Here is a 27,839-nt window from a genome sequence, read left to right on the forward strand (position 1 = left end):
ATAGAAGTAAATTGGAAAATTGTAAGCTTGATCTGAATTGTGAAAGAGAATGTTTAGGTTTCATGTCACTTTAAGCTGTAACTTAGGCATAACTTGCTTTACTGAGTTTTTTTTTTTTTTTACTGTTATGATGAACATTCATGATCAGTGCTCACCGTCGTGGGCAAAAGAGTTTTCAGGTTTTTATCCAGGAAATTATTCATCACATTCGGCAAAATTCTATGAAAAAAAATAGTATACGAAAATGTTTATGTATAAAAACTGACATTGGATTATAGTGAATTTAAGTTAGTCACTTACCCTTTTGGCAAATTAGCTTTAACGTCAAGGAGGTTGGTATCACATGATTCCTTTACTAATTTAGGACAGCTGGAGTTGTCCTTCTTGAGACTTGTAGTAGTTTTAATATTTACTGACATCTTCATTTCTACCCTCCCACCAAGGAAGCTATAAAACATAAAAAACACTGTGATCTTTTTTTTTTTTTCTTTTTGTGGTACACTTTCCTAAAAACATTATGCACTGTATCACTAGTATATGCTTATGGTTACATATAAAATTCATATGTATTATGACATCTTTAAAAAAAACTTTAATTCACCTGCATATATTTAACTTGTGTGTTTCTTTGATTAAAACTTTGGACCACAAAATATGTTTTGGTGGTTGTATTTAACAATTGTTAAAAAATATTTTATAGTAGATTGTTTGTTGTTCATTTTATATTGCTATGAAAATTAATTTTAATTTTTTTGCTTGTTATTAGAATTAATGAACATCTCACAGAAACTTGATGTTAGATGCAATTCACGTTTATTGTATTATATAATAGAAAGTAAACCACTGTATGTAGCATTTCCCTTTGGCATGTTTCCTTTCGGCACATGCATTTGTCAGGCTAATCTGAATGCCGAAGATGGAGGCCGAAAGCCACATTGAGCAATTTTCAGAGCCGGATTTATTCTTGCGAAAATGCAATATGCTAAGATCGGGTGTTGCACTTCCACAAGAATAGATCTGGCTCTGAAAATTGCCAAATGCAGCTTTTGGCCACCATCTTTGGTATTCGGATCTGCCTGAAATAGACAAATGCACATATCTATTTTCTTCTTTTATTGTACTTATACTGTAATTAGTCTCAAAAATAAGATTACAACTTAATAACTTTTAATTTAATGGATGGCATTTTGATTTATAAAGTAATTGCAATAGTGTGGTCGCAACATATTAATAGGATTCAGAAACTGCAATACAGTTATCTGATTTGATTAAAACAACCCAAATATGTAAAAATTATTATTGTGCTTTTATCACTTTTGTTTGCTAAAAATTTTGTTTACTCAATATTAATGACAATTCTACACATGTATGAATTACAGCTACTATTACTTATATTTTATTAGTTTTATCATTTAAAGGCAAACAGCACATCATCATCAAAAGGGTTAAACCAAATTATCACTATTTTGAATATCACCATTGTTATGTAGCACAGAAGCACTAGGATACATTGCTGGAAATGTAGGTGGTTTACACAGGCACAGAATACAGGAGATGTCATTATCAGTAAAATGGTGGATTCCAGATTGTTGAATCAGAACAGACTGTAATTGTTATTACATAAGGGTAAAAAAATGACAATATTTAAAGCTAGCTATTGGCTCTTAGTTTTGTCTGTTAAAATACCTGGAATTCGCTATCTTATTGCAGCATTTAAAATTAAGTGGTGAAGTTAGCACTGTTGGTATTTAAATTTGATACAAAACTAATATAGTTGTATTAGAGTATCTAGAAATAATATAAAAGAGGGTGCAATAAACCAAGGATGTAATTCACAATACAGTGAAAATCCGTATATATAGCATACGTGTGAAAATTGAAAGCTTATAAAATAAAACATAACATTTTAATTATGCTAAAAATCAGAACATGAAAATCAATTTAAAAAACTCTTGCACAAAAGCACGCTACTCCCAAACTGAGGCTCAAGGGCCACAGGCCTCAATGTAGAGCAGAAGGTGGATTATTATTCATGTAGTTATTAATTTATCTAGATTTTTTAATTTTAATACTAAATATAATTCTATGGTAAAACCACTAAACCATTATAACTAAGTTAAGTGAAATAAACACTATAAAGGGTCTCCATTTTTTCTAAAGAATTTATTAGGAATCAATATACTGTATATATATATATATATATATATATATGTTGTAATAAGAGGAATATTTACAGGTAGTATATATATATATATATATATATATATATATATATATATATATACAGTATATATACATACATTTTACAAAAAAAAACAGTCCAAATAATAATACAGGGAAACTCCAGCTACCACAACCCCAATTTGTGCAACACTGCTAACTAAAAGGTAGATTACTAGTTGTGCATTCATGTTTTAATGCTGAAAAAATGGCCATTTCAGAGTTAAAACAGCAATGCAGTCATTACAAGTCTTGTCGGTATAGCTGTACCAGCAACGTCAGTCCTGCACTATAAACATTTTTTTTTCATGGGATTCCCACAGCACTGCCATTACGAGTTTTGCAGTGAGGCTAAAAAGCTTGCATTACACCCTATAATGACAAGATCCGTAACTAGTAGTTATGAGTTTTACGCAACAAAACTGTTACATAAAACTCATAACTAAAGTGTTACAAAGTACACTAACACCCATAAACTACCTATTAACCCCTAAACCAAGGCCCTCCCGCATCACAAATACTATATTAAAGATATTAACCCCTAATCTTTCACTCCCGACATTGCCACCACTAATAAAATGGATTAACCCCTATGCCGCCGCTCCCTGACATCACCGCCACTATACTAAAGTTATTAACCCCTATTCCCCCTACACCCCAACATCACCCACACTATAATAAATCTATTAACCCCTATTCTGCCGCTCCCCGACATCGCCACCACTAAATAAAGTTATTAACCCTTAAACCTCTGGCCTCCCACATCACTACCACTAAATAAACCTAATAAACCCCTAAACCACCAGCCCCCCACATTGCAACAACCTAAATTAAACTATATTAACCCCTAAACCTAACCCTAACCATAACCCTAACCCTAAACCTAACCCTAACACCCCTAACTTTAACATAATTAAAATAGAGCTAAATTAAAGTTACAATTATTAACTAAATAATACCTATTTATCTATTAACTATTTACTAACTACTTAGTTAAAATAAATACAAACTTACCTATGAAATAAAATCAATCTGCCTTACACTAAAACCTACCATTCCAAAACCACCCACTAAAATTACAAAAAATAAAAAAAAAATACCATTACAAAAAATAACAATTGAAATTAAACAATAAAAATTATTTCTATTCTAATACCCTGTTTAAAAAAAAAAAACACCCCAAAATAAAAAACTAATATAATAATAAATAATATAATAAACTACCAAAGAACCTGAAAGGGCCTTTTGTAGGGCATTGCCCTAAAGAAACCAGCTCTTTTTCTACAAAAGAAAAAATAACCCCCCTAATAGTATACAACCCCCACCCCCCAAACCCACAAAATAAAAATAAAGTAAAACCTAATCTACCCATTGCCCTGAAAAGGGCATTTTTATGGCATTGCCCTTAAATGGAAAAAAGGTGTGATTTGATCAGCGCAGAAAACCACACAAACAATCTAAAAAGAGACTCCCAGAAATCCCTCAAAATAATAAAATTAGAAAAAGAAGGGGATATAGATTGCGCAAAAAATGCTGAAGGTGGACGTGAAAAGTGTAAAAATAAAAAAATTTAAAATGATTCATTTGTGTAAAGTTTAATAGTGAGGACTAATACTATTAGTATTAGTATTTGGTATGTAAAATGTATTATGAGGACTCAATCAAAGTCCATAAGATTTAAAAAAATGTATAAAAAATATGTAATAATATATAAATAATATTTTTATATAGTGGGGGGGGGGGGTATATTTAAACTGTGATATTTTAAAGAGTCATATTCGACTCTAACATAAGCTCATAAAATGCGGTAATATAAGCTCTAGGTAAAAACTAGAGAAATATAATAAATAACTGGTGCTGTAATATAATTGAATAAATAGCATTATGAATAAATACCAGTAATCAATACATGTGTCCTCTTATAAGAGTAAAAAGTCTTACTGGATCTGCAGGAAATATGCTATTAAATAGATACAGTTGATACAACTAAAACATAATATAATTATGTGTCACACAGTATGCACCAGAGTCAGCAAGAGAGAAGAAAGGTCTTAACTCTAAACTTTGTCTACACTGTAGATCTTTGCTGGATAAGGTGAACTTAAATGTGAGTACGGATATACGCTTAAGCACTACCACTGTAGACATTGCATTAAGGAGTCCTTTCCCCCATTAACAGAACCTGGAGACGGTTGTTCTGAGGGATTTCACCAGTATTCTAAAGGCTTCAGATTCAGCCCACACTGACACCGGAACGCCCTTTATACCAACAAACATTACATCTGATTCTTAATGAACTTTTTTCTTCTTATACGATCAAATGTTACTATCTGATCAAATGTTTTAAACTGTATTAATTGTATTATGTTTTAAGTGTATTAACCGTATCTATTTAATAGCATATTTCCTGTGCGGCCGCTTTTTGTTTTCTGTTTTTAGTATTTCTGTTAAAATAAATAATTTTAACTGCAGATCCAGAAATACTTTTTACTCTTATAAGAGGACACATGTATTGATTACTGTTATTTATTCATAATACTATTTATTCAATTATATTACAGCACCAGTTATTTAATATTTCTCTAGTTTTTCCTAGAGCTTATATCACCGCATTTTATGAGTTTATGTTAGAGTCGAATATGACTCTTTAAAATATCACAGTTTAAATATACACAGCCCCCCCTTACTATATAAAAACATTATTTATATATTATTACATATTTTTTATATATTTTTTTAAATCTTATGGACTTTGATTGAGTCCTCATAATAAAGTTTACACACCAAATACTAATACTAATAGTATTAGTCCTCACTATTAAACTTTACACAAATTAATAATTTTTATTTTTTTTATTTTTACACTTTTCACATCCACCTTCAGCATTTTTTGCACAATCTATATCCCCTTTGTTTTCTAATTGCCCTTAAAAGGGCATTTAGCTCTTTTGCTGTCCATTAAAAATAAAAAATGGCTATTCTAAAAAAAAAAAACCTCCAAAACGAAAAAAACATTACACAAAATAACAAACAAATTATCAAAAATAATAACAATTATTCCTATTCTAATACCCATTTAAAAAAAAAACACCCCAAAATAAAAGAAACCTAATCTATAATAAACTACCAATAGCCCTTAAAAAGGGCCTTTTGTAGGGCATTGCCCTAAAGAAATCAGCTCTTTTTCTAAACAAAAATACAAACCCCCACCCCCCCAAACCCACAAAAAAAAAGCTTTCTTAAAAAACATAATCTACCTATTGCCCTGAAAAGGGCATTTGTATGGGGATTGCCCTTAAAAGGGCTTTTGGCTCTTTTTCTTGCCCTTAAAAGGGCATTTAGCTTTTTAAATAAATAACCTTAATCTAAAAAAAAAACCCACCCCAAAAAACGTTAAAAAAACCTAACACTAACCCCTTTTTAGGTACAGTTGCTGAAAGTCCTGCTTGAACGATCTTCATCCTGACGGCTCCATCTTCTTCCAGGTGGCTCCATCTTCATCCATCGTGGGACCAGCATCTTCTTCATCCCTGCAGAGGCAGAGTGATTGATGTGCAGAGGCGGAGGTTCAGACGAAGGTCCAAGGCGGAGATCCAGGCGAAGGTCCAAGGCAGAGGTCCTGGCGGGGATCCAAGGCGGAGGTCCAGGCGGAGGTCCATTGATCCAATGTGGAGGTCCTCTTCATGATATCGTCTGCTGCACACTGAGAATTCAAATGCAAGGTAAACCTTTTATACTGGGGGTACCATTGCATTCCTATTGGCTGAAAAATTTAAATCAGCCAATAGGAATTAGGGCTGCTAAAATCCTATTGGCTGTTCAAATCAGCCAAAAGGAATTAAGCAGCTCTCATTCCTATTGGCTGATTTGAATCAGTCAATAGGAATGAGAGCTGCTTAAATCATATTGACTGATTTAAACAGCCAATAGGAATGAGAGCTGCGGAATTGGGGTTAAGAGATTTATTGCCCCCACCTACATTGCCGACACCTACATTATGTTATTAACCCGTAATCTGCCACCCCCGATATTGCCGCCACCTTTGGCACTAAGTGCTCCTTAATTTGCTGCATTAACTTTTCAGTTCTGTTTGCTGGGAAGCGTACAATTGGCACTAAGAGCTTCCAATTTTTTGCAAACTGAATTTGCTCATGTTTATAAAAGTAAAATATGTGATACTTTGCACATGCATGGTGTTACAAATGGTGGTTCATGTTACTTTTGTTCTCACAATAAATACTAATATTTTTAAAATTTTGCATTGGTGCAGGCTTACCATTCTTTGATATATGAATATATATCATTTGTCCTTTCTTTTTCTTGTGCATAATATATTGTTTTATGGTTGCATGCAAATTGCATCTAAAAAATTCTTTAAAACATTTTTGAGTGCCACGCATTTATAAGATTTGGTGGCGGCGATATCGGGAGCGGCAGATTAGGGGTTAATAACATTATGTAGGTGTCAGCGATGTCGGGGCAGCAGATTAGGGGTCTTTAGACGTGGGGTTTATGTCAGGGTGTTAAATTTAAACGTAACTTTTTCCCTGTAGACATCATTGGGGCTGCATTACGGAGCTTTTCATTCCGCGATCGCAGGTGTTAGGTTTTTTTCTAACACTCTCTCCCCATTGATATCTGTGGCGAAAGCATGCACGACCATGTCAAAGCAGCGCTTGTATTTTGTGGGGTATGGAGCTCAACACAACTATATTGCACGCACGAGACGGCTTTTTAAAAACTCATAATGGCAGTGCTATAGAAGGTGAAATAACGCAACTTTTGTTGCGTTTGTTAACTACCCTCTATAGCGCACGACTCGTAATCTACCTGTATATAAACTAATCACAGATATCTTTATCCCAAGAATACTAAGCCAAATTCTCTAATGTGTGTTTTCTCGCATTGTCCAAAATCAGAGATCTTCATCAAGAGGGTAAAGAGAAGAGAGAGGACAGAGAGAGTTTGGTTTCCCAATTTTATGCTCAATTCAAAAGGGTTTGGTATATCATATGCCAGTCTTTATATGGTATTTCAATGCATTTAGGGATTCATGTAAGCTGTATAAAATGTAAAACTATGTACAGTATAAGATTTAAAACCAAAGTTAGTTTTTTTCTGTTGAAAGGATATCTAGGTATTGTTTAGGTTTAGATAGGTAAATTAAGTATATCATCTATATGGGAAGATTTTTTTGTATTTTCTATATGATCTATACCATGTGTAGCATTGTTGCCTTTCATGTTTTTGCCTTTAATAATTGTTAAAGAAGAGTTAACAAATGTTGTACTCTTTAGCGCCAACTAGTGATGGTTATTTATAAATAGATGATGTTAATCACATGCACCTAGATTACAAGTTATGCACGCTATAGGGAAATTAGCGAATGCAAAAGTTGCGTTATTTAACCCTCTATAGCGCAGCCATTACAAGTCTGCAAACAGCCGGCTTGTGCGTGTGATATGCCTGCGTTGAGCTCCATACCGCACACAATCCAAGCACTGTTTTGACATGCTCGTGCACGCTTTCCCCATAGCCATCAATGGGGAGAGCGGGTTAGAAAATAGCCTAACACCTGCGATCACGGAAAGAAAAGCTCCGTAACACAGCCCCATTGAAGTCTATGGTGAAAAAAAAAATAATGCTTAAACCTAACACCCTAACATAAACCCCAAGTCTAAACACCTCTAATTTGCCCCCCACTGACATTGCCACCACCGACATAATGGTATTAACCAGTAATTTGCCGCCCCAATATTGCCGCCACCTAAATAAAGCTATTAACCCCTAATCTGCCGTTCCCAATAATGCCGCCACTATACTAAAGTTATTAACCCCTATTCCCCTGGACCCCAACATCGCTCACACTATAATAAATCTATTAACCCCTATTTTGTTGCTCCCCAACATCATCATCACTAAATAAAGTTATTAACCCCTAAACCTCTGGCCTCCCACATCACTACCACTAAATAAACCTAGTAACCCCTAAACCGACAGTCCCCCACATCACAACAGCCTAAATTAAATTATATTAACCCCTAAACCTAACCCTAACGTAACCCTAACCCTAAATCTAACCCTAAACCTAACACCCCCTAACGTTAACATAATTAAAATAGAGCTAAATTAAACTTGCAATTATTAACTAAATAATTCCTATTTAAAACTAAATACTTACCTGTGAAATACAAATAAAACCTAAGCTAGCTACAATATAACTATTAGTTATATTGTAGTTAGCTTAGGTTTTATTTGTATTTCACAGGTAAGTTTGTATTTATTTTTAACTAGGTAGACTAGTTAGTAAATAGTTATTAACTATTTACTAACTACCTAGTTAAAATAAATACAAACTAACCTGTGAAATAAAACCTAAGCTGCCTTACACTAAAACCTACCATTACAAAAAATAAAAAACACTAAAATTACAAAAAATTAAAAAACCTACTATTACAAAAAACAACAAACTAAATAATCCAAAATAATACAAATTATTCCTATTCTAATGCCCTTTTAAAAAAATAAAAAACCCATCCCAAAATAAAAAAAATAATCTATAATAAACTACCAAAGGCCCTTAAAAGGGCCTTTTTGTGGGCCCTTAAAATGGCCTTTTGTAGGGCATTGCCCTAAGTTAAACAGCTCTTTTATCTGAAAAAAATACAAAGACCCACTAACATTACAAACTCCACTCCCCAACATAAAAAAATCTAAAAAAACTAATCTACACATTGCCCTGAAAAGGGCATTTGAATGGCCATTGCCCTTAAAAGGGCAGTTAGCTCTCTTGCATTGCCCTGAAAAGGGCATTTAGCTCTTTTAAGGAAAGCCCAAACCCTAAACTAAAAAAAAAAACACCCACAAAAAACCTTAAAAAACCTAACACTAACCCCCGACGATCCACTTACAGTTTTTGAAGTCCCGCTTAAACGATCTTCATCCAGGTGGCCAAGTCCTCATCTAGGTGGCGAGAAGTCTTCATCCAGGGGGCCTCTTCTATCTTCATCTAGGCGGCATCTTCTATTTTTATCCCGACGGCGCGGAGCGGGTCAATCCTGAAGACATCAGAATAAAACAAATGATAGAATAGTCAAACAACCTAATGATTAAGCTGCTACACCAAAAAAGAACACGATACTCCTCAAATAATAGTGTTAACTGAACTGAAAAAGATAGAGGTCAGAAGGTGGCGCTATAGAGTTTCAAAGGTGAAGTGTTACAATGTATCTCATAAGCAACTAAAAATGGCAATAAATCGTTAAGCCTATATAGGCCTAGATTTAGAGTTCGGCGGTAGCCGTCAAAACCAGCGTTAGAGGCTCCTAACGCTGGTTTTGGCCGCCCGCTGGTATTTGGAGTCAGTGATTAAAGGGTCTAACGCTCACTTTTCAGCCGCGACTTTTCCATACCGCAGATCCCCCTACGCCATTTGCGTAGCCTATCTTTTCAATGGGATCTTTCTAACGCTGGTATTTAGAGTCGTTTCTGCAGTGAGCGTTAGAGCTCTAACGACAAGATTCCAGCCGCCTGAAAATAGCAGGAGTTAAGAGCTTTCTGGCTAACGCCGGTTTCTAAAGCTCTTAACTACTGTACCCTAAAGTACACTAACACCCATAAACTACCTATGTACCCCTAAACCGAGGTCCCCCCACATCGCCGCCACTCGACTAAAATTTTTAACCCCTAATCTGCCGACCGCCACCTACGTTATACTTATGTACCCCTAATCTGCTGCCCCTAACACCGCCGACCCCTGTATTATATCTATTAACCCCTAACTTGCCCCCCACAACGTCGCCGCAAGCTACTTAAAATAATTAACCCCTAATCTTCCGACCGCAAATCGCCGCCACCTACGTTATCCCTATGTACCCCTAATCTGCTACCCCTAACATCGCCGACCCCTATATTATATTTATTAACCCCTAATCTGCCCCCCACAACGTCGCCGACACCTACCTACACTTATTAACCCCTAATCTGCCGAGCGGACCTGAGCGCTACTATAATAAAGTTATTAACCCCTAATCCGCCTCACTAACCCTATCATAAATAGTATTAACCCCTAATCTGCCCTCCCTAACATCGCCGACACCTAACTTCAATTATTAACCCCTAATCTGCCGACCGGAGCTCACCGCTATTCTAATAAATGTATTAACCCCTAAAGCTAAGTCTAACCCTAACACTAACACCCCCCTAAGTTAAATATAATTTTTATCTAACGAAATAAATTAACTCTTATTAAATAAATAATTCCTATTTAAAGCTAAATACTTACCTGTAAAATACATCCTAATATAGCTACAACATAAATTATAATTATATTATAGCTATTTTAGGATTAATATTTATTTTACAGGCAACTTTGTAATTATTTTAACCAGGTACAATAGCTATTAAATAGTTAAGAACTATTTAATAGTTACCTAGTTAAAATAATTACAAATTTACCTGTAAAATAAATCCTAACCTAAGATATAATTAAACCTAACACTACCCTATCAATAAAATAATTAAATAAACTACCTACAATTACCTACAATTAACCTAACACTACACTATCAATAAATTAATTAAACACAATTGCTACAAATAAATAAAATTAAATAAACTATCTAAAGTACAAAAAATAAAAAAGAACTAAGTTACAGAAAATAATAAAATATTTACAAACATAAGAAAAATATTACAACAATTTTAAACTAATTACACCTACTCTAAGCCCCCTAATAAAATAACAAAGCCCCCCAAAATAAAAAATTCCCTACCCTATTCTAAAATACAAATATTACAAGCTCTTTTACCTTACCAGCCCTGAACAGGGCCCTTTGCGGGGCATGCCCCAAGAATTTCAGCTCTTTTGCCTGTAAAAAAAAACATACAATACCCCCCCCCCAACATTACAACCCACCACCCACATACCCCTAATCTAACCCAAACCCCCCTTAAATAAACCTAACACTACCCCCCTGATGATCTTCCTACCTTGTCTTCACCATGCCAGGTTCACCGATCCGTCCTGGCTCCAAGATCTTCATCCACCCCAAGCGGGGGCTAGACATCCACTGAAGAAGTCCAGAAGAGGGTCCAAAGTCTTCCTCCTATCCGGCAAGAAGAGGACATCCGGACCGGCAAACATCTTCTCCAAGCGGCATCTTCTATCTTCTTCCATCCGATGACGACCGGCTCCATCTTGAAGACGTCCAGCGCGGATCCATCCTCTTCTTCCGACGACTAGACGACGAATGACGGTTCCTTTAAGGGACGTCATCCAAGATGGCGTCCCTCGAATTCCGATTGGCTGATAGGATTCTATCAGCCAATCGGAATTAAGGTAGGAATTTTCTGATTGGCTGATGGAATCAGCCAATCAGAATATAGTTCAATCCGATTGGCTGATCCAATCAGCCAATCAGATTGAGCTCGCATTCTATTGGCTGATCGGAACAGCCAATAGAATGCGAGCTCAATCTGATTGGCTGATTGGATCAGCCAATCGGATTGAACTATATTCTGATTGGCTGATTCCATCAGCCAATCAGAAAATTCCTACCTTAATTCCGATTGGCTGATAGAATCCTATCAGCCAATCGGAATTCGAGGGACGCCATCTTGGATGACGTCCCTTAAAGGAACCGTCATTCGTCGTCTAGTCGTCGGAAGAAGAGGATGGATCCGCGCTGGACGTCTTCAAGATGGAGCCGGTCGTCATCGGATGGAAGAAGATAGAAGATGCCGCTTGGAGAAGATGTTTGCCGGTCCGGATGTCCTCTTCTTGCCGGATAGGAGGAAGACTTTGGACCCTCTTCTGGACTTCTTCAGTGGATGTCTAGCCCCCGCTTGGGGTGGATGAAGATCTTGGAGCCAGGACGGATCGGTGAACCTGGCATGGTGAAGACAAGGTAGGAAGATCATCAGGGGGGTAGTGTTAGGTTTATTTAAGGGGGGTTTGGGTTAGATTAGGGGTATGTGGGTGGTGGGTTGTAATGTTGGGGGGGGGTATAGTATGTTTTTTTTTACAGGCAAAAGAGCTGAAATTCTTGGGGCATGCCCCGCAAAGGGCCCTGTTCAGGGCTGGTAAGGTAAAAGAGCTTGTAATATTTGTATTTTAGAATAGGGTAGGGAATTTTTTATTTTGGGGGGCTTTGTTATTTTATTAGGGGGCTTAGAGTAGGTGTAATTAGTTTAAAATTGTTGTAATATTTTTCTTATGTTTGTAAATATTTTATTATTTTCTGTAACTTAGTTCTTTTTTATTTTTTGTACTTTAGATAGTTTATTTAATTTTATTTATTTGTAGCAATTGTATTTAATTAATTTATTGATAGTGTAGTGTTAGGTTAATTGTAGGTAATTGTAGGTAGTTTATTTAATTATTTTATTGATAGGGTAGTGTTAGGTTTAATTATATCTTAGGTTAGGATTTATTTTACAGGTAAATTTGTAATTATTTTAACTAGGTAACTATTAAATAGTTCTTAACTATTTAATAGCTATTGTACCTGGTTAAAATAATTACAAAGTTGCCTGTAAAATAAATATTAATCCTAAAATAGCTATAATATAATTATAATTTATATTGTAGCTATATTAGGATGTATTTTACAGGTAAGTATTTAGCTTTAAATAGGAATTATTTATTTAATAAGAGTTAATTTATTTCGTTAGATAAAAATTATATTTAAGTTAGGGGGGTGTTAGTGTTAGGGTTAGACTTAGCTTTAGGGGTTAATACATTTATTAGAATAGCGGTGAGCTCCGGTCGGCAGATTAGGGGTTAATAATTGAAGTTAGGTGTCGGCGATGTTAGGGAGGGCAGATTAGGGGTTAATACTATTTATGATAGGGTTAGTGAGGCGGATTAGGGGTTAATAACTTTATTATAGTAGCGCTCAGGTCCGCTCGGCAGATTAGGGGTTAATAAGTGTAGGTAGGTGTCGGCGACGTTGTGGGGGGCAGATTAGGGGTTAATAAATATAATATAGGGGTCGGCGGTGTTAGGGGTAGCAGATTAGGGGTACATAGGGATAACGTAGGTGGCGGCGATTTGCGGTCGGAAGATTAGGGGTTAATTATTTTAAGTAGCTTGCGGCGACGTTGTGGGGGGCAAGTTAGGGGTTAATAGATATAATACAGGGGTCGGCGGTGTTAGGGGCAGCAGATTAGGGGTACATAGGGATAACGTAGGTGGCGGCGGTTTACGGAGCGGCAGATTAGGGGTTAAAAGTGTAATGCAGGGGTCAGCGATAGCGGGGGCGGCAGATTAGGGGTTAATAAGTGTAAGGTTAGAGGTGTTTAGACTCGGGGTACATGCTAGAGTGTTAGGTGCAGACGTAGGAAGTGTTTCCCCATAGGAAACAATGGGGCTGCGTTAGGAGCTGAACGCTGCTTTTTTGCAGGTGTTAGGTTTTTTTTCAGCTCAAACAGCCCCATTGTTTCCTATGGGAGAATCGTGCACGAGCACGTTTTTGATGCCGGCCGCGTCCGTAAGCAACTCTGGTATCGAGAGTTGCATTTGCGGTAAAAATGCTCTACGCTCCTTTTTTGGAGCCTAACGCAGCATTTGTTTGAACTCTCGATACCAGAGTTAAATTTATGGTGCGGCCAGAAAAAAACCCGCGGAGCGTTAACAGCCCTTTTACCGCCGAACTCTAAATCTAGGCCATAGTGTTTAAAATGTAATTTATTTGCTATTAAACTAATACATGTCATAAAATGTAATTTATTTGCTATTAAACTAATACATGTCATAAAATGTAATTTATTTGCTATTAAACTAATACATGTCATAAAATGTAAAAAATTAAATCTATCAATTCATAAATCTATCGACACCAGTGTCAGGAACAATTCATTGATAAAAAATCTTTAAATATATAGAAATGAAAATAAAAGACCTTTGGTCATATTGGTATTAAATTGTGCAATTGATATATCATACAACATAATATCACAACAGTTATATACACAAAACTTTTTCGTGCAGTGTAAAACAATGATGTACAAAAGAGATCACTGGTGAGTCACTTGCAGATTCGTTATCCAGGAAAAAACAATAGTCTTTACCCTTGAGTTAACTCGCTGATTCGTTATTATGTGAACATAGCCAAATGCTTGATTACAAAAAATTATGTTTCTCAAAATGTTCTTATAGGCTTTTCTTGATATTACTTATATTCACAGTCTTTCTGATAATCAGATATTGCCTTGTTAATTTAGGCTGTGATGCGAAAAAGCAATGTTATCCGTGATACACCTCACCTTTGAGTGTCAGGTGCGGACGGAGGACACAGACAAGTCCCTCCTTTACCCTTTGGCTGTGGATGTCTTCAGTAGTTTTTAGCAAGCTCCACAACGGCTAACCCCTCGGGACCAAACAATCCTGGGGTTCCGTTTTGCTTGCTATGCTGGAAGATAACAGTCAGCAGTGCTCGTTTAGCGAAGATCTGTAAAGTTGCAGCTCAAGCGTTCTTTACCGGTATGTTACGCCTTGCAGGGAGCTGGGGGTGTGCACACACCTTCACCTACAGTCAAGTCAGGTGATCTACGCATTTCGGCTAGATGCCTTTGTCAAGATACCTGACTCGATTTGGAACCTCTCATTTATTCACTCCGCTTATTAACCCTTTGTTGCATTTGGCTAGTTTTCATTTGATTTGTTCCTTTTCGCTTAGTTCATCAAGTTGATATTTCAAATTAATTTTCTTAGACCAATATATTTATAATTATTTCATCTCTTTTGAATAAAAATAGAATGTATATTTGAAATAATACAATTAATTCATAAATACATAAATACATAGATAAAGCGCTCCTAAAATCTTTTATTGCATTTCAGTCCTTAGTTATTTATCCTTTCATTAAATAATAATATTCATCTTATCTATAGGGACATCACAAATGTTTCTTTGACTACAAAATATTTTGTGAATAGGGTAATGTAGGTTATTTTTATTCGTTAATGTGTGAAATCTCTTTTTTGAAGACAAATCATTAAGAGGATGTTATTATAATTTATTTATATTTTCATTAGACAAAGATTACTACAATTTCTTAAATTTTTGTATTTGTATAAAAACTAGATTTATAAGATTTGATTAAGATCAAGTTCTGAATTTAAGCCATGGGGATGTAATGTCTTAACGCTATAAATTAATTCTACTTCAGCCTTTAGGAGTGTTTTTTCAATATTTCCTCCTCTGGAATCTTTATAGATTTTCTTTATACCTCAAAACAGTAATGCTTTTGTGTCTTTATAATGGTGTTCTTTAAAATGTTTGTACAAGGCTGTATTGTCTATACCATGTTCTATACAGAGTAGATGTTCTCTGATTCTAGTTTTTAGTAGTCTACTAGTTTGTCCAAAACACTGCAAATTACATTTGCATTGTATTAAATAGATGACATTTTTGCCTGAACACCTAATGATGCTATTAATATCATATCTTTTCCCTGTGTTTGTTGATATTATTTGTTGTTTTTTGGTACTGCAACTACATGACTTGCAGTTTATACAGGGAAAGAAGCCTTTTAATTTCCTCCCATTTAGATCTTGTTCACACTTTGTTTCTTTATTTCTATTTTTGAATTCACTGGGTGCCAATATGCTTTTTAAGTTTCTTGCTTTTTTGAAAATTATTTCTGGTCTCTTATTGATTTTTTGACCTAATATTGGGTCTTCCTTTAATAGATGCCAGTGTTTAGAAATAATCTGTCTGATGTAAGGGTGTTGTGTACTAAAGTTTGTTATAAAGGGAACATTAATCATGTCACTATTTTTATGTCCTCCTTTACTTTCATTCTTATTTTATTCTTATTTCTATTTCCTATCAGTAATTCTTTCCTATCTAGCTCTCTTACTAACGCCCTAGATTCTTGTATCCTTTTTTCATTGTATCCTTTTTCTGTAAATTTATTAGAGAGTCTTTTAGACTGTATGTCATAGTCTTCAATATTCCAACAATTTCTTTTGACCCTTAGGAACTGGCCTTTGGGATGTTATTTTTCCACTTTTATAATGACAGCTTTGATTATGGACATAATTATTTGAATCTACTTTTTTGAAGTGTGTTTTTGTGGAAACCACATTGTTATCTATCATGACTTCTATATCAAGGAAATTTATTCTTGATGTAATATATTCGTGGGTGAAGGATAAGCCGAGTATGTTCTCATTTAAATCTTTTCAAAAACATATCCAATAAATCTAGGTCACCCTTCCACACTATAAACATATCGTCTATAAATCTCCTATACAGCACGGGATTTGCAACCAAGGGGGATTATTTGTAGAATTTCTGCTTCAAAATATCACATGCATAAGTTGGCGTAACTGGGTGCAAATCTCGTGCCCATAGCAGTTCCTTTTATCTGTAAATAAAATTTGTCATTAAATGAAAAAGAATTGTTTTTCAAATAAATTCTATACTATCTAAAATGAATCTTTTTTGAGTATTTGAAATAATTAATAATAAATAATTGTCCATTTTAAGGAAATATTCAATGGCTGTTAATCCTAATGTATGATTAATATTTGTATATAGTGAGCATACATCGCATGTTACTAGGCAGTAATTATCTTGCCATTCTATGTTCTCAAGGGTATTTAGAAAATGTGTGGTATCTTTTAAATAAGCTGCGAGATTAACTACATAATTTTGAAGGTAGTGATCTACATATTGAGACAGATTTTGGGTTAATGATTCTATACCAGAAATAATTGGTCTTCCCGGTGGTAATTCTGTGTTTTTATGGATTTTCAGTAGGAAATAGAATATTGGAATTCTTGGGTTATCAATTTTTAAGAATTTATATTCAGATTCATTAATTATACCTACTTCCTTAGCATCATTTAGAAGTTTATATATGTAGTTGAATCTTGTAGTAATCTATTTGCTTCATATATATAGTAATCTGCATCCATGATTACTATTCCTCCACTTTTGTCCGCTTGTTTAATGGTAATAGTGTTATCCATTTTAAGTTTTTGTAAGATTAAATTCTCCTCTTTAGTTAAATTCTTGTATCCTTTTTTCATTGTAACCTTTGTCTGTAAATCTTTTAGACTGTATTTTATAGTCTTCAATATTCCAACAATTTCTTTTGACCCTTAGGAACTGGCCTTTAGGATGTTATTTTTCCACCATTTATAATGACAGCTTTGATTATGGACATAATTATTTGAATCTACTTTTTTGAAGTGTGTTTTTGTGGAAACCACATTGTTATCTATCATGACTTCTATATCAAGGAAATTTATTCTTGATGTATTATATTCGTGGGTGAAGGATAAGCCGAGTATGTTCTCATTTAAATCTTTTCAAAAACATATCCAATAAATCTAGGTCACCCTTCCACACTATAAACATATTGTCTATAAATCTCCTATAGAGCACGAGATTTGAAACCCAGGGGTATTTTTGTAGAATTTCTGCTTCAAAATATCCCATGAATAAGTTGGCGTAGGTGCAAATCTCGTGACCATAGCAGTTCCTTTTATCTGTAAATAAAATTTATTGATTAAAGAAAAATAATTGTTTTTCAAAATAAATTCTATACTTAAAAAATTTCTAGAAAGAGAAATCAAACAGAAGAATGAAGTTTCATTTATACAGAAAAATATAGACAACAAAATAGTACCAAGAGGACTTAGATTAAAAATAAATTGTAACTTTGAATTAAATAATGATCTATCAAAAGAATGTTTTGGGATATTAGAAAAAGCTTTGATAGATCGTATGTGAGTAATTATTAAAGCAAGAGAGATATCACTGAATGAATTAAACACTAAAATTGACTCATATAAAGAAATATTAAAACCATATGAAAAGATGAAGATTGTATATCTAAACATAAAGAGATAGGAAACAATTTAACCAGGTTTAAAGAACTAGTAATCAATAACAAATGGAAAAATATGATAGAGACCGTGAGGATTATGGTCTAATAGAGAAAGAAAAAAATGGTGAGGATGATATTAGAGAAGAGAACCCAAATCCAACAACTAGTAATACAGTGACTACAAACAGAAAACCCATAAACTGCGTATTTGGGAGAGATAAGAAAAACAGTAACAAATATAATGAGACTTATTCAAAACATAGTACTGATAGACAGAACATAACGAAAACCAACTATAGAAGGGATAGACAAGAGACATTTAATTCAGATCAGAATAGATCTAACTATTACAATTGGATAAATAATGGTAACATAAGATCTGATAGGAGAGAAGTGTATCGAACTGAACACAAACCATATAATCAGCATGAGTCCTTTGGAACTTATAACAATATGAGATATGATAGACAATATAACAGAAATTCTAATAGAAATTACAATAGAAATTTTAATTATGAAAAACAAAATTGGAGAGGTCATAATTTTGATGAAACAAATAACTATACACATAGAAGATTTAATAACAATAGAGAATTGGATGAATCACACAGAGAAAGGCTTGCAGGAAAAAGAGAATGGGAACTTCCAATCAGAAACAGATTTGAACCACTCAGAGAAACAGAACACAACGAATCACAACCTACACATACTACTAGAGATAATTTTTTAGAACAGCGCTCCCCCCAAAAAAGCAGACCCAGAGAGGAACCATTCCAGGAATAAAGAGGGTGGTACGAAACCGTAAAAAGGAAAAGACCAGTAGAGGGTCTAGAGGAGGAAGAACCAAAAAAAGCCAGGACAAAAACAAGATAAATATAATAAATACAGAGGGAATTTTCAATATAAGTAAAAGGGATTTAAATGACAAAGAAAAAGTAATCCTAAGTAAAGGTCTAAACTTTGCCCCTTCCTGTAAAATGAACAAATTCGAAACCCTAATAAATATCAATTAATTCATAAGAAAATTGACAATTAAAAAATATTTTATAACAAATTAAATTGAGAGTAATATAAATAACAGAAATGAATTTATCCATTCAGAATTAAAATCAAAATCTACATTTTACCCAACAGAGGAAAAAGATCTGTTTATTTCAACTTTTGAAAAATTAAAGAAGACTTAGAAAAATGTGATCTGTCTGGTAAAATTAACTGGAATTTAACTAAAGAGGAGAATTTAATCTTACAAAAACTTAAAATGGATAACACTATTACCATTAAACAAGTGGACAAAAGTGGAGGAATAGTAATCATGGATGCAGATTACTATATATATGAAGCAAATAGATTACTACAAGATTCAACTACATATATAAACTTCTAAATGATGCTAAGGAAGTAGGTATAATTAATGAATCTGAATATAAATTCTTAAAAATTGATAACCCAAGAATTCCAATATTCTATTTCCTACTGAAAATCCATAAAAACACAGAATTACCACCGGGAAGACCAATTATTTCTGGTATAGAATCATTAACCCAAAATCTGTCTCAATATGTAGATCACTACCTTCAAAATTATGTAGTTAATCTTGCAGCTTATTTAAAAGATACCACACATTTTCTAAATACCCTTGAGAACATAGAATGGCAAGATAATAACTGCCTAGTAACATGCGATGTATGCTCACTATATACAAATATTAATCATACATTAGGATTAACAGCCATTGAATATTTCCTTAAAATGGACAATTATTTATTATTAATTATGTCAAATACTCAAAAAAGATTCATTTTAGATAGTATAGAATTTATTTGAAAAACAATTCTTTTTCATTTAATGACAAATTTTATTTACAGATAAAAGGAACTGCTATGGGCACGAGATTTGCACCCAGTTACGCCAACTTATGCATGGGATATTTTGAAGCAGAAATTCTACAAAAAATCCCCCTGGGTTGCAAATCTCGTGCTGTATAGGAGATTTATAGACGATATGTTTATAGTGTGGAAGGGTGACCTAGATTTATTGGATATGTTTTTGAAAAGATTTAAATGAGAACATACTCGGCTTATCCTTCACCCACGAATATATTACATCAAGAATAAATTCCCTTGATATAGAAGTCATGATAGATAACAATGTGGTTTCCACAAAAACACACTTCAAAAAAGTAGATTCAAATAATTATGTCCATAATCAAAGCTGTCATTATAAAAGTGGAAAAATAACATCCCAAAGGCCAGTTCCTAAGGGTCAAAAGAAATTGTTGTAATATTGAAGACTATGACATACAGTCTAAAAGACTCTCTAATAAATTTACAGAAAAAGGTTACAATGAAAAAAGGATACAAGAATCTAGGGCGTTAGTAAGAGAGCTAGATAGGAAAGAATTACTGATAGAAAATAGAAATAAGAATAAAATAAGAATGAAAGTAAAGGAGGACATAAAAATAGTGACATGATTAATGTTCCCTTTATAACAAACTTTAGTACACAACACCCTTACATCAGACAGATTATTTCTAAACACTGGCATCTATTAAAGGAAGACCCAATATTAGGTCAAAAAATCAATAAGAGACCAGAAATAATTTTCAAAAAAGCAAGAAACTTAAAAAGCATATTGGCACCCAGTGAATTCAAAAATAGAAATAAAGAAACAAAGTGTGAACAAGATCTAAATGGGAGGAAATTAAAAGGCTTCTTTCCCTGTATAAACTGCAAGTCATGTAGTTGCAGTACCAAAAAACAACAGATAATATCAACAAACACAGGGAAAAATTATGATATTAATAGCATCATTAGGAGTTCAGACAAAAATGTCATCTATTTAATACAATGCAAATGTAATTTGCAGTATTTTGGACAAACTAGTAGACTAATAAAAACTAGAATCAGAGAACATCTACTCTGTATAGAACATGGTACAGACAATACAGCCTTGTACAAACATTTTAAAGAACACCATTATAAAGACACAAAAGCATTACTGTTTTGAGGTATAAAGAAAATCTATAAAGATTCCAGAGGAGGAAATATTGAAAAAACACTCCTAAAGGCTGAAGTAGAATTAATTTATAGCTTTAAGACATTACATCCCCATGGCTTCAATTCAGAACTTGATCTTAATCAAATCTTAAAAATCTAGTTTTTATACAAATACAAAAATGTAAGAAATTGTAGTAATCTTTGTCTAATGAAAATATAAATAAATTATAATAACATCCTCTCAATGATTTATCTTCAGATTTCACACATTAACGAATAAAAATAACCTACATTACCCTATTCACAAAATATTTTGTAGTCAAAGAAACATTTGTGGTGTCCCTATAGATAAGATGAATATTATTATTTAACGAAAGGATAAATAACAAACGACTGAAATGCAATATAAGATTTTAGGAGCACTTTATCTATGTATTTATGTATTTATGAATGAATTGTATTATTTCAAATATACGTTCTATTTTTATTCAAAAGAGATTAAATAATTATAAATATATTGGTCTAAGAAAATTAATTTGAAAAATCAACTTGATGAACTAAACGAAAAGGAACAAATCAAATGAAAACTAGCCAAATGCAACAAAGGGTTAATAAGCGTAGTGAATAAATGAGAGGATCCAAATGGAGTCAGGTTTCCTGACAAAGGCATCTAGCCGAAACGCGTAGATCACCTGACTTGACTGTACGTGAAGGTGTGTGCACACCCCCAGCTCCCTGCAAGGCGTAACATACCAGTAAAGAACGCTTGAGCTGCAACTTTACAGATTTTCACTAAACGAGCACTGCTAACTGTTATCTTCCAACATAGCAAGCAAAACGGAACCCCAGGATTGTTTGGTCCCGAGGGGTTAGCCGTTGTGGAGCTTGCTAAAAACTACTGAAGACATCCACAGCCAAAGGGTAAAGGAGGGACTTGTCTGTGTCCTCCGTCCGCACCTGACACTCAAAGGTGAGCTATATCACGGATAACATTGCTTTTTCGCATCACAGCCTAAATTAACAAGGCAGTATCTGATTATCAGAAAGACTGTGAATATAAGTAATAACAAGAAAAGCCTATAAGAACATTTTGAGAAACATAATTTTTTTGTAATCAAGCATTTGGCTATGTTCACATAATAACGAATCAGCGAATTAACTCAAGGTTTAAGACTATTGTTTTTTCCTGGATAACGAATCTGCAAGTGACTCACCAGTGATCTCTTTTGTACATCATTGTTTTACACTGCACAAAAAAGTTTTGTGTATATAACTGTTGTGATATTATGTTGTATGATATATCAATTGCACAATTTAATACCTATATGACCAAAGGTCTTTTATTTTCATTTCTATATATTTAAAGATTTTTTATCAATGAATTGTTCCTGACACTGGTGTCGATAGATTTATGAATTGATAGATTTAATTTTTTACATTTTATGACATGTATTAGTTTAATAGCAAATAAATTACATTTTAAACACTATATAGGCATAACGATTTATTGCCATTTTTAGTTGCTTATGAGATACATTGTAACACTTCATAATACCTTTGAAACTCTATAGCGCCACCTTCTGACCTCTGTCTCAATCTTGAAGACATCCTCTTCATACGGTCGCCGCTGTATACTGAATCTTCAATGCAAGGTACGCAATTCAAAATGATGTCCCTTGCATTTCTATTGGCTGATTTGATTTTGGAAATTCAAATCAGCCAATAGGATGAGAGCTACTGAAATCCTACTGGCTGTTCAAAACAGCCAACTGGATGAAAGCTTCTGAAATTCTATTGGCTGTTCAAATCAGCCAATAGAATTTCAGTAGCTCTCATCCTATTGGCTAAATAAATTTGTTTGCTGCCACCTCTTTTGTAATCTTTGATATGCCAGTCAAATGCCAGTTAAAGGCTATATGGGAGTGTCTATAAAACCTAGAATAACACCTAGAATAAGAGACAAAATGTGTATCTGGGGAAAGGGACTTTAAAAAAAGCTACAGTATGTGATAAAATTTGAAATCTATGTCACCAGAATCCCCACTACCAGATTTATAGCAAATAAAAAGATCCATCAATCTGTTATATATTGCCCGTACAGGCTTATGTATACTTTTGCTGTATCCCCTGGTAGTTATTAAAAACAACTGGGTATCCTGTGCTGTACAACCTAAAAAATTTAAACTCAGTTATCTATGGGAGTAGCAGTGTGAATACCTGATGCAAGTGTCTCCACTCCTTTTATTGTTATGAAGTACAGAGGTGGCAGTTCTTTATAGTGTTAAGAGGAGTTTTCTTTTAGTTATAGTTTGAAGGTAAGTCAGGTCATTTATGGTAAGAGGAATTCGGGGGGGGGGGGGTGAAAACATGGTCAACTGCTGTTAGGCTTAATTGCTTTGGGTTTTGGCTCTGTTTAAAGTGACACTAAATACATTTCATGCATCTCCCTTAAATCATAGGTGCGGCCCATTATCAAATCTAGGTTGCTACATGTATCTGAAGAAGAGTTGCTGCACATGATCAAATAGGTCCTCACTGGAATGCAGTGAAAGATATATTTCAACATGGTGGCACTCAGTGACCCACATTTTAAAAGATCTGTGGAGACAATGCTTGCATCAGAAGAACCTGACCTCATGCATTTAAGGCCTCCAGATTAGTGTGTGCAACCCCGTCCCCTGCTCAAACGCAACAATTGCGCTTGAGCAGGGTTTGTCAGTCATCCTGGATGAACAAGCTGGGCTGTCTGAGGTTCGCAACTTCGGAAGCTGCAAACATGTTAAGAAGCAGCGATCGCACAAAATGACCCCCGGCTATTTAGGCAGCTTTATAAATGGGGACCTGTTGTCTGACCATGTACTTACCCATCTCTAGCTAGGATCTTTGCTAATGTTTGTTTAATGCTACAATGTATACTCCTCACCTTTTTCCACTTAATGCAATCTTGTTTGTTACTGACATCTTAATGCCAGCACCAGGTACAATATCCAGAGAGATTTCTGTGAATTTTAGGTCATCCACCTTAATTCTGTGAAACAATGGGGAAAACAATGAAGAACATGTATACACTAAAATATATACAAAGTTTACAAACATTATAAAATAATAGTTTAAAGGGACATAATACTCATATGCTAAATCACTTGAAACTGATGCAGTACAACTGTAAAAAGCTAACAGGAAAATATCACCTGAACATCTCTATGTAAAAAATGAAGATATTTTACCTCACAATCACCTCAGCTCAGCAGTGTAAGTTCTGTGTAAAAAGTTATACTCAGCTGCTCCCAGCTGCAGGTAAAAAAATTTTAAAAAAAATGAAGAAATGAACAGCCAATCAGCATCAGCAGTGCTGAGGTCATGAACTCTTACTGTGATCTCATGAAATTTGACTTAACTCTCATGAGATTTCATAGGCCTAGATTTGGAGTTTGGCGTTAGCCGTGAAAACCAGCGTTAGAGGCTCCTAACGCTGGTTTTAGGCTAACTCCGGTATTTGGAGTCACTCAAAATAGGGTCTAACGCTCACTTTTCAGCCACGATTTTTCCATACCGCAGATCCCCTTACGTCAATTGCGTATCCTATTTTTTCAATGGGATCTTTCTAACTCCGTTATTTAGAGTCGTGGCTGAAGTGAGCGTTAGACATCTAACGACAAAACTCCAGCCGCAGGAAAAAAGTCAGTAGTTAAGAGCTTTCTGGGCTAACGCCGGTTCATAAAGCTCTTAACTACTGTACTCTAAAGTACACTAACACCCATAAACTACCTATGTACCCCTAAACTGAGGCCCCCCCACATCGCTGCCACTCGAATCATTTTTTTTAACCCCTAATCTGCCGACCGCCACCTACGTTATACTTATGTACCCCTAATCTGCTGCCCCTAACACCGCCGACCCCTGTATTATATTTATTAACCCCTAACCTGCCCCCCACAACGTCGCCGCCAGCTACCTACAATAATTAACCCCTAATCTGCCGACCGCAAAGCGCTGCCACCTACATTATAGCTATATACCCCTAATCTGCTGCCCCTAACACCGCCGACCCCTATATTATATTTATTAACCCCTAATCTGCCCCCCACAATGTCGCCTCTACCTGCCTACACTTATTAACCCCTAATCTGCCGAGCGGACCGCACCGATACTATTATAAAGTTATTAACCCCTAATCCGCATCACTAACCCTATAATAAATAGTATTAACCCCTAATCTGCCCTCCCTAACATCGCCGACACCTAACTTCAAACATTAACCCCTAATCTGCCGACCGGAGCTCACCGCTACTATAATAAATGTATTAACCCCTAAAGCTAAATCTAACCCTAACACTAACACCCCCCTAAATTAAATATAATTTTAATCTAACGAAATTAATTAACTCTTATTAAATAAATTATTCCTATTTAAAGCTAAATACTTACCTGTAAAATAAATCCTAATATAGCTACAATATAAATTATAATTACATTGTAGCTATTTTAGGATTAATATTTATTTTACAGGCAACTTTGTAATTATTTTAACCAGGTACAATAGCTATTAAATAGTTAAGAACTATTTAATAGTTACCTAGTTAAAATAATAACAAAATTACCTGTAAAATAAATCCTAACCTAAGTTACAATTAAACCTAACACTATACTATCATTAAATTAATTAAATAAAATACCTACAATTACCTACAATTAAACCTAACACTACACTATCAATAAATAAATTAATTACAATTCCTACAAATAACTACAATGAAATAAACTAACTAAAGTACAAAAAATAAAAAAGAACTAAGTTACAAAAAATAAAAAAATATTTACAAACATAAGAAAAATATTACAACAATTTTAAACTAATTACACCTACTCTAAGCCCCCTAATAAAATAACAAAGACCCCCAAAATAACAAAATGCCCTACCCTATTCTAAATTACTACATTTCAAAGCTTTTACCTTACCAGCCCTGAACAGGGCCCTTTGCGGGGCATGCCCCAAGAAATTCAGCTCTTTTGCCTGTAAAAAAAAACATACAATACCCCCCCAACATTACAACCCACCACCCACATACCCCTAATCTAACCCAAACCCCCCTTAAATAAACCTAACACTAAGCCCCTGAAGATCTTCCTACCTTGTCTTCACCCTACCAGGTTCACCGATCCGTCCTGAAGAGCTCCTCCGATGTCCTGATCCAAGCCCAAGCGGGGGGCTGAAGAGGTCCATGATCCGGCTGAAGTCTTCATCCAAGCGGGAGCTGAAGAGGTCCATGATCCGGCTGAAGTCTTCATCCAAGCGGGAGCTGAAGAGGTCCATGATCCCGATGAAGTCTTTTATCAACGGCATCTTCAATCTTCTTTCTTCCGGATCCATCTTGCAGACCTCCGACGCGGAACATCCTCTTCTCCCGACGCCTACTAGCCGAATGACGGTTCCTTTAAGGGACGTCATCCAAGATGGCGTCCCTCGAATTCCGATTGGCTGATAGGATTCTATCAGCCAATCGGAATTAAGGTAGGAATATTCTGATTGGCTGATGGAATCAGCCAATCAGAATCAAGATCAATCCGATTGGCTGATCCAATCAGCCAATCAGATTGAGCTTGCATTCTATTGGCTGATCGGAACAGCCAATAGAATGCGAGCTCAATCTGATTGGCCGATCGAATCAGCCAATCGGATTGAACTTGATTCTGATTGGCTGATTCCATCAGCCATTCAGAATATTCCTACCTTAATTCCGATTGGCTGATAGAATCCTATCAGCCAATCGGAATTCGAGGGACGCCATCTTAGATGACGTCCCTTAAAGCCGTCATTCGGCTAGTAGGCATTGGGAGAAGAGGATGTTCCGCGTCGGAGGTCTGCAAGATGGATCCAGAAGAAAGAAGATTGAAGATGCCGTTGATAGAAGACTTCATCCGGATCATGGACCTCTTCAGCTCCCGCTTGGATGAAGACTTCAGCCGGATCATGGACCTCTTCAGCTCCCGCTTGGATGAAGACTTCAGCCGGATCATGGACCTCTTCAGCCCCCCGCTTGGGCTTGGATCAGGACATCGGAGGAGCTCTTCAGGACGGATCGGTGAACCTGGTAGGGTGAAGACAAGGTAGGAAGATCTTCAGGGGCTTAGTGTTAGGTTTATTTAAGGGGGGTTTGGGTTAGATTAGGGGTATGTGGGTGGTGGGTTGTAATGTTGGGGGTGGGTATTGTATGTTTTTTTTTACAGACAAAAGAGCTGAATTTCTTGGGGCATGCCCCGCAAAGGGCCCTGTTCAGGGCTGGTAATGTAAAAGAGCTTTGAAATGTAGTAATTTAGAATAGGGTAGGGCATTTTGTTATTTTGGGGGTCTTTGTTATTTTATTAGGGGGCTTAGAGTAGGTGTAATTAGTTTAAAATTGTTGTAATATTTTTCTTATGTTTGTAAATATTTTTTTTATTTTTTGTAACTTAGTTCTTTTTTATTTTTTGTACTTTAGTTAGTTTATTTCATTGTAGTTATTTGTAGGAATTGTATTTAATTTATTTATTGATAGTGTAGTGTTAGGTTTAATTGTAGGTAATTGTAGGTATTTTATTTAATTAATTTAATGATTGTATAGTGTTAGGTTTAATTGTAACTTAGGTTAGGATTTATTTTACAGGTAATTTTGTTATTATTTTAACTAGGTAACTATTAAATAGTTCTTAACTATTTAATAGCTATTGTACCTGGTTAAAATAATTACAAAGTTGCCTGTAAAATAAATATTAATCCTAAAATAGCTACAATGTAA

The 27,839-nt window shown here is 34.9% G+C and overlaps 1 protein-coding gene across 1 annotated transcript in view; it reads right to left on the reverse strand.

Moving 5' to 3' along the window:
* Positions 1 to 27,839, reverse strand: part of LOC128662660 (BPI fold-containing family B member 6-like) — a 131,169-nt gene that overhangs the window by 47,177 nt on the left and 56,153 nt on the right. The window contains exons 5-7 of the mRNA XM_053716533.1: positions 23,987 to 24,091; positions 301 to 447; positions 156 to 219 (exon numbers count right to left, since the gene is read on the reverse strand). Of these exons, the coding sequence (XP_053572508.1) occupies positions 156 to 219; positions 301 to 447; positions 23,987 to 24,091 (316 nt within the window). The remainder of the gene's footprint in view (positions 1 to 155; positions 220 to 300; positions 448 to 23,986; positions 24,092 to 27,839) is intronic.

The sequence above is a fragment of the Bombina bombina genome, chromosome 1 (genome assembly GCF_027579735.1).
Source record: "Bombina bombina isolate aBomBom1 chromosome 1, aBomBom1.pri, whole genome shotgun sequence".
Classification (NCBI taxonomy): domain Eukaryota; kingdom Metazoa; phylum Chordata; class Amphibia; order Anura; family Bombinatoridae; genus Bombina; species Bombina bombina.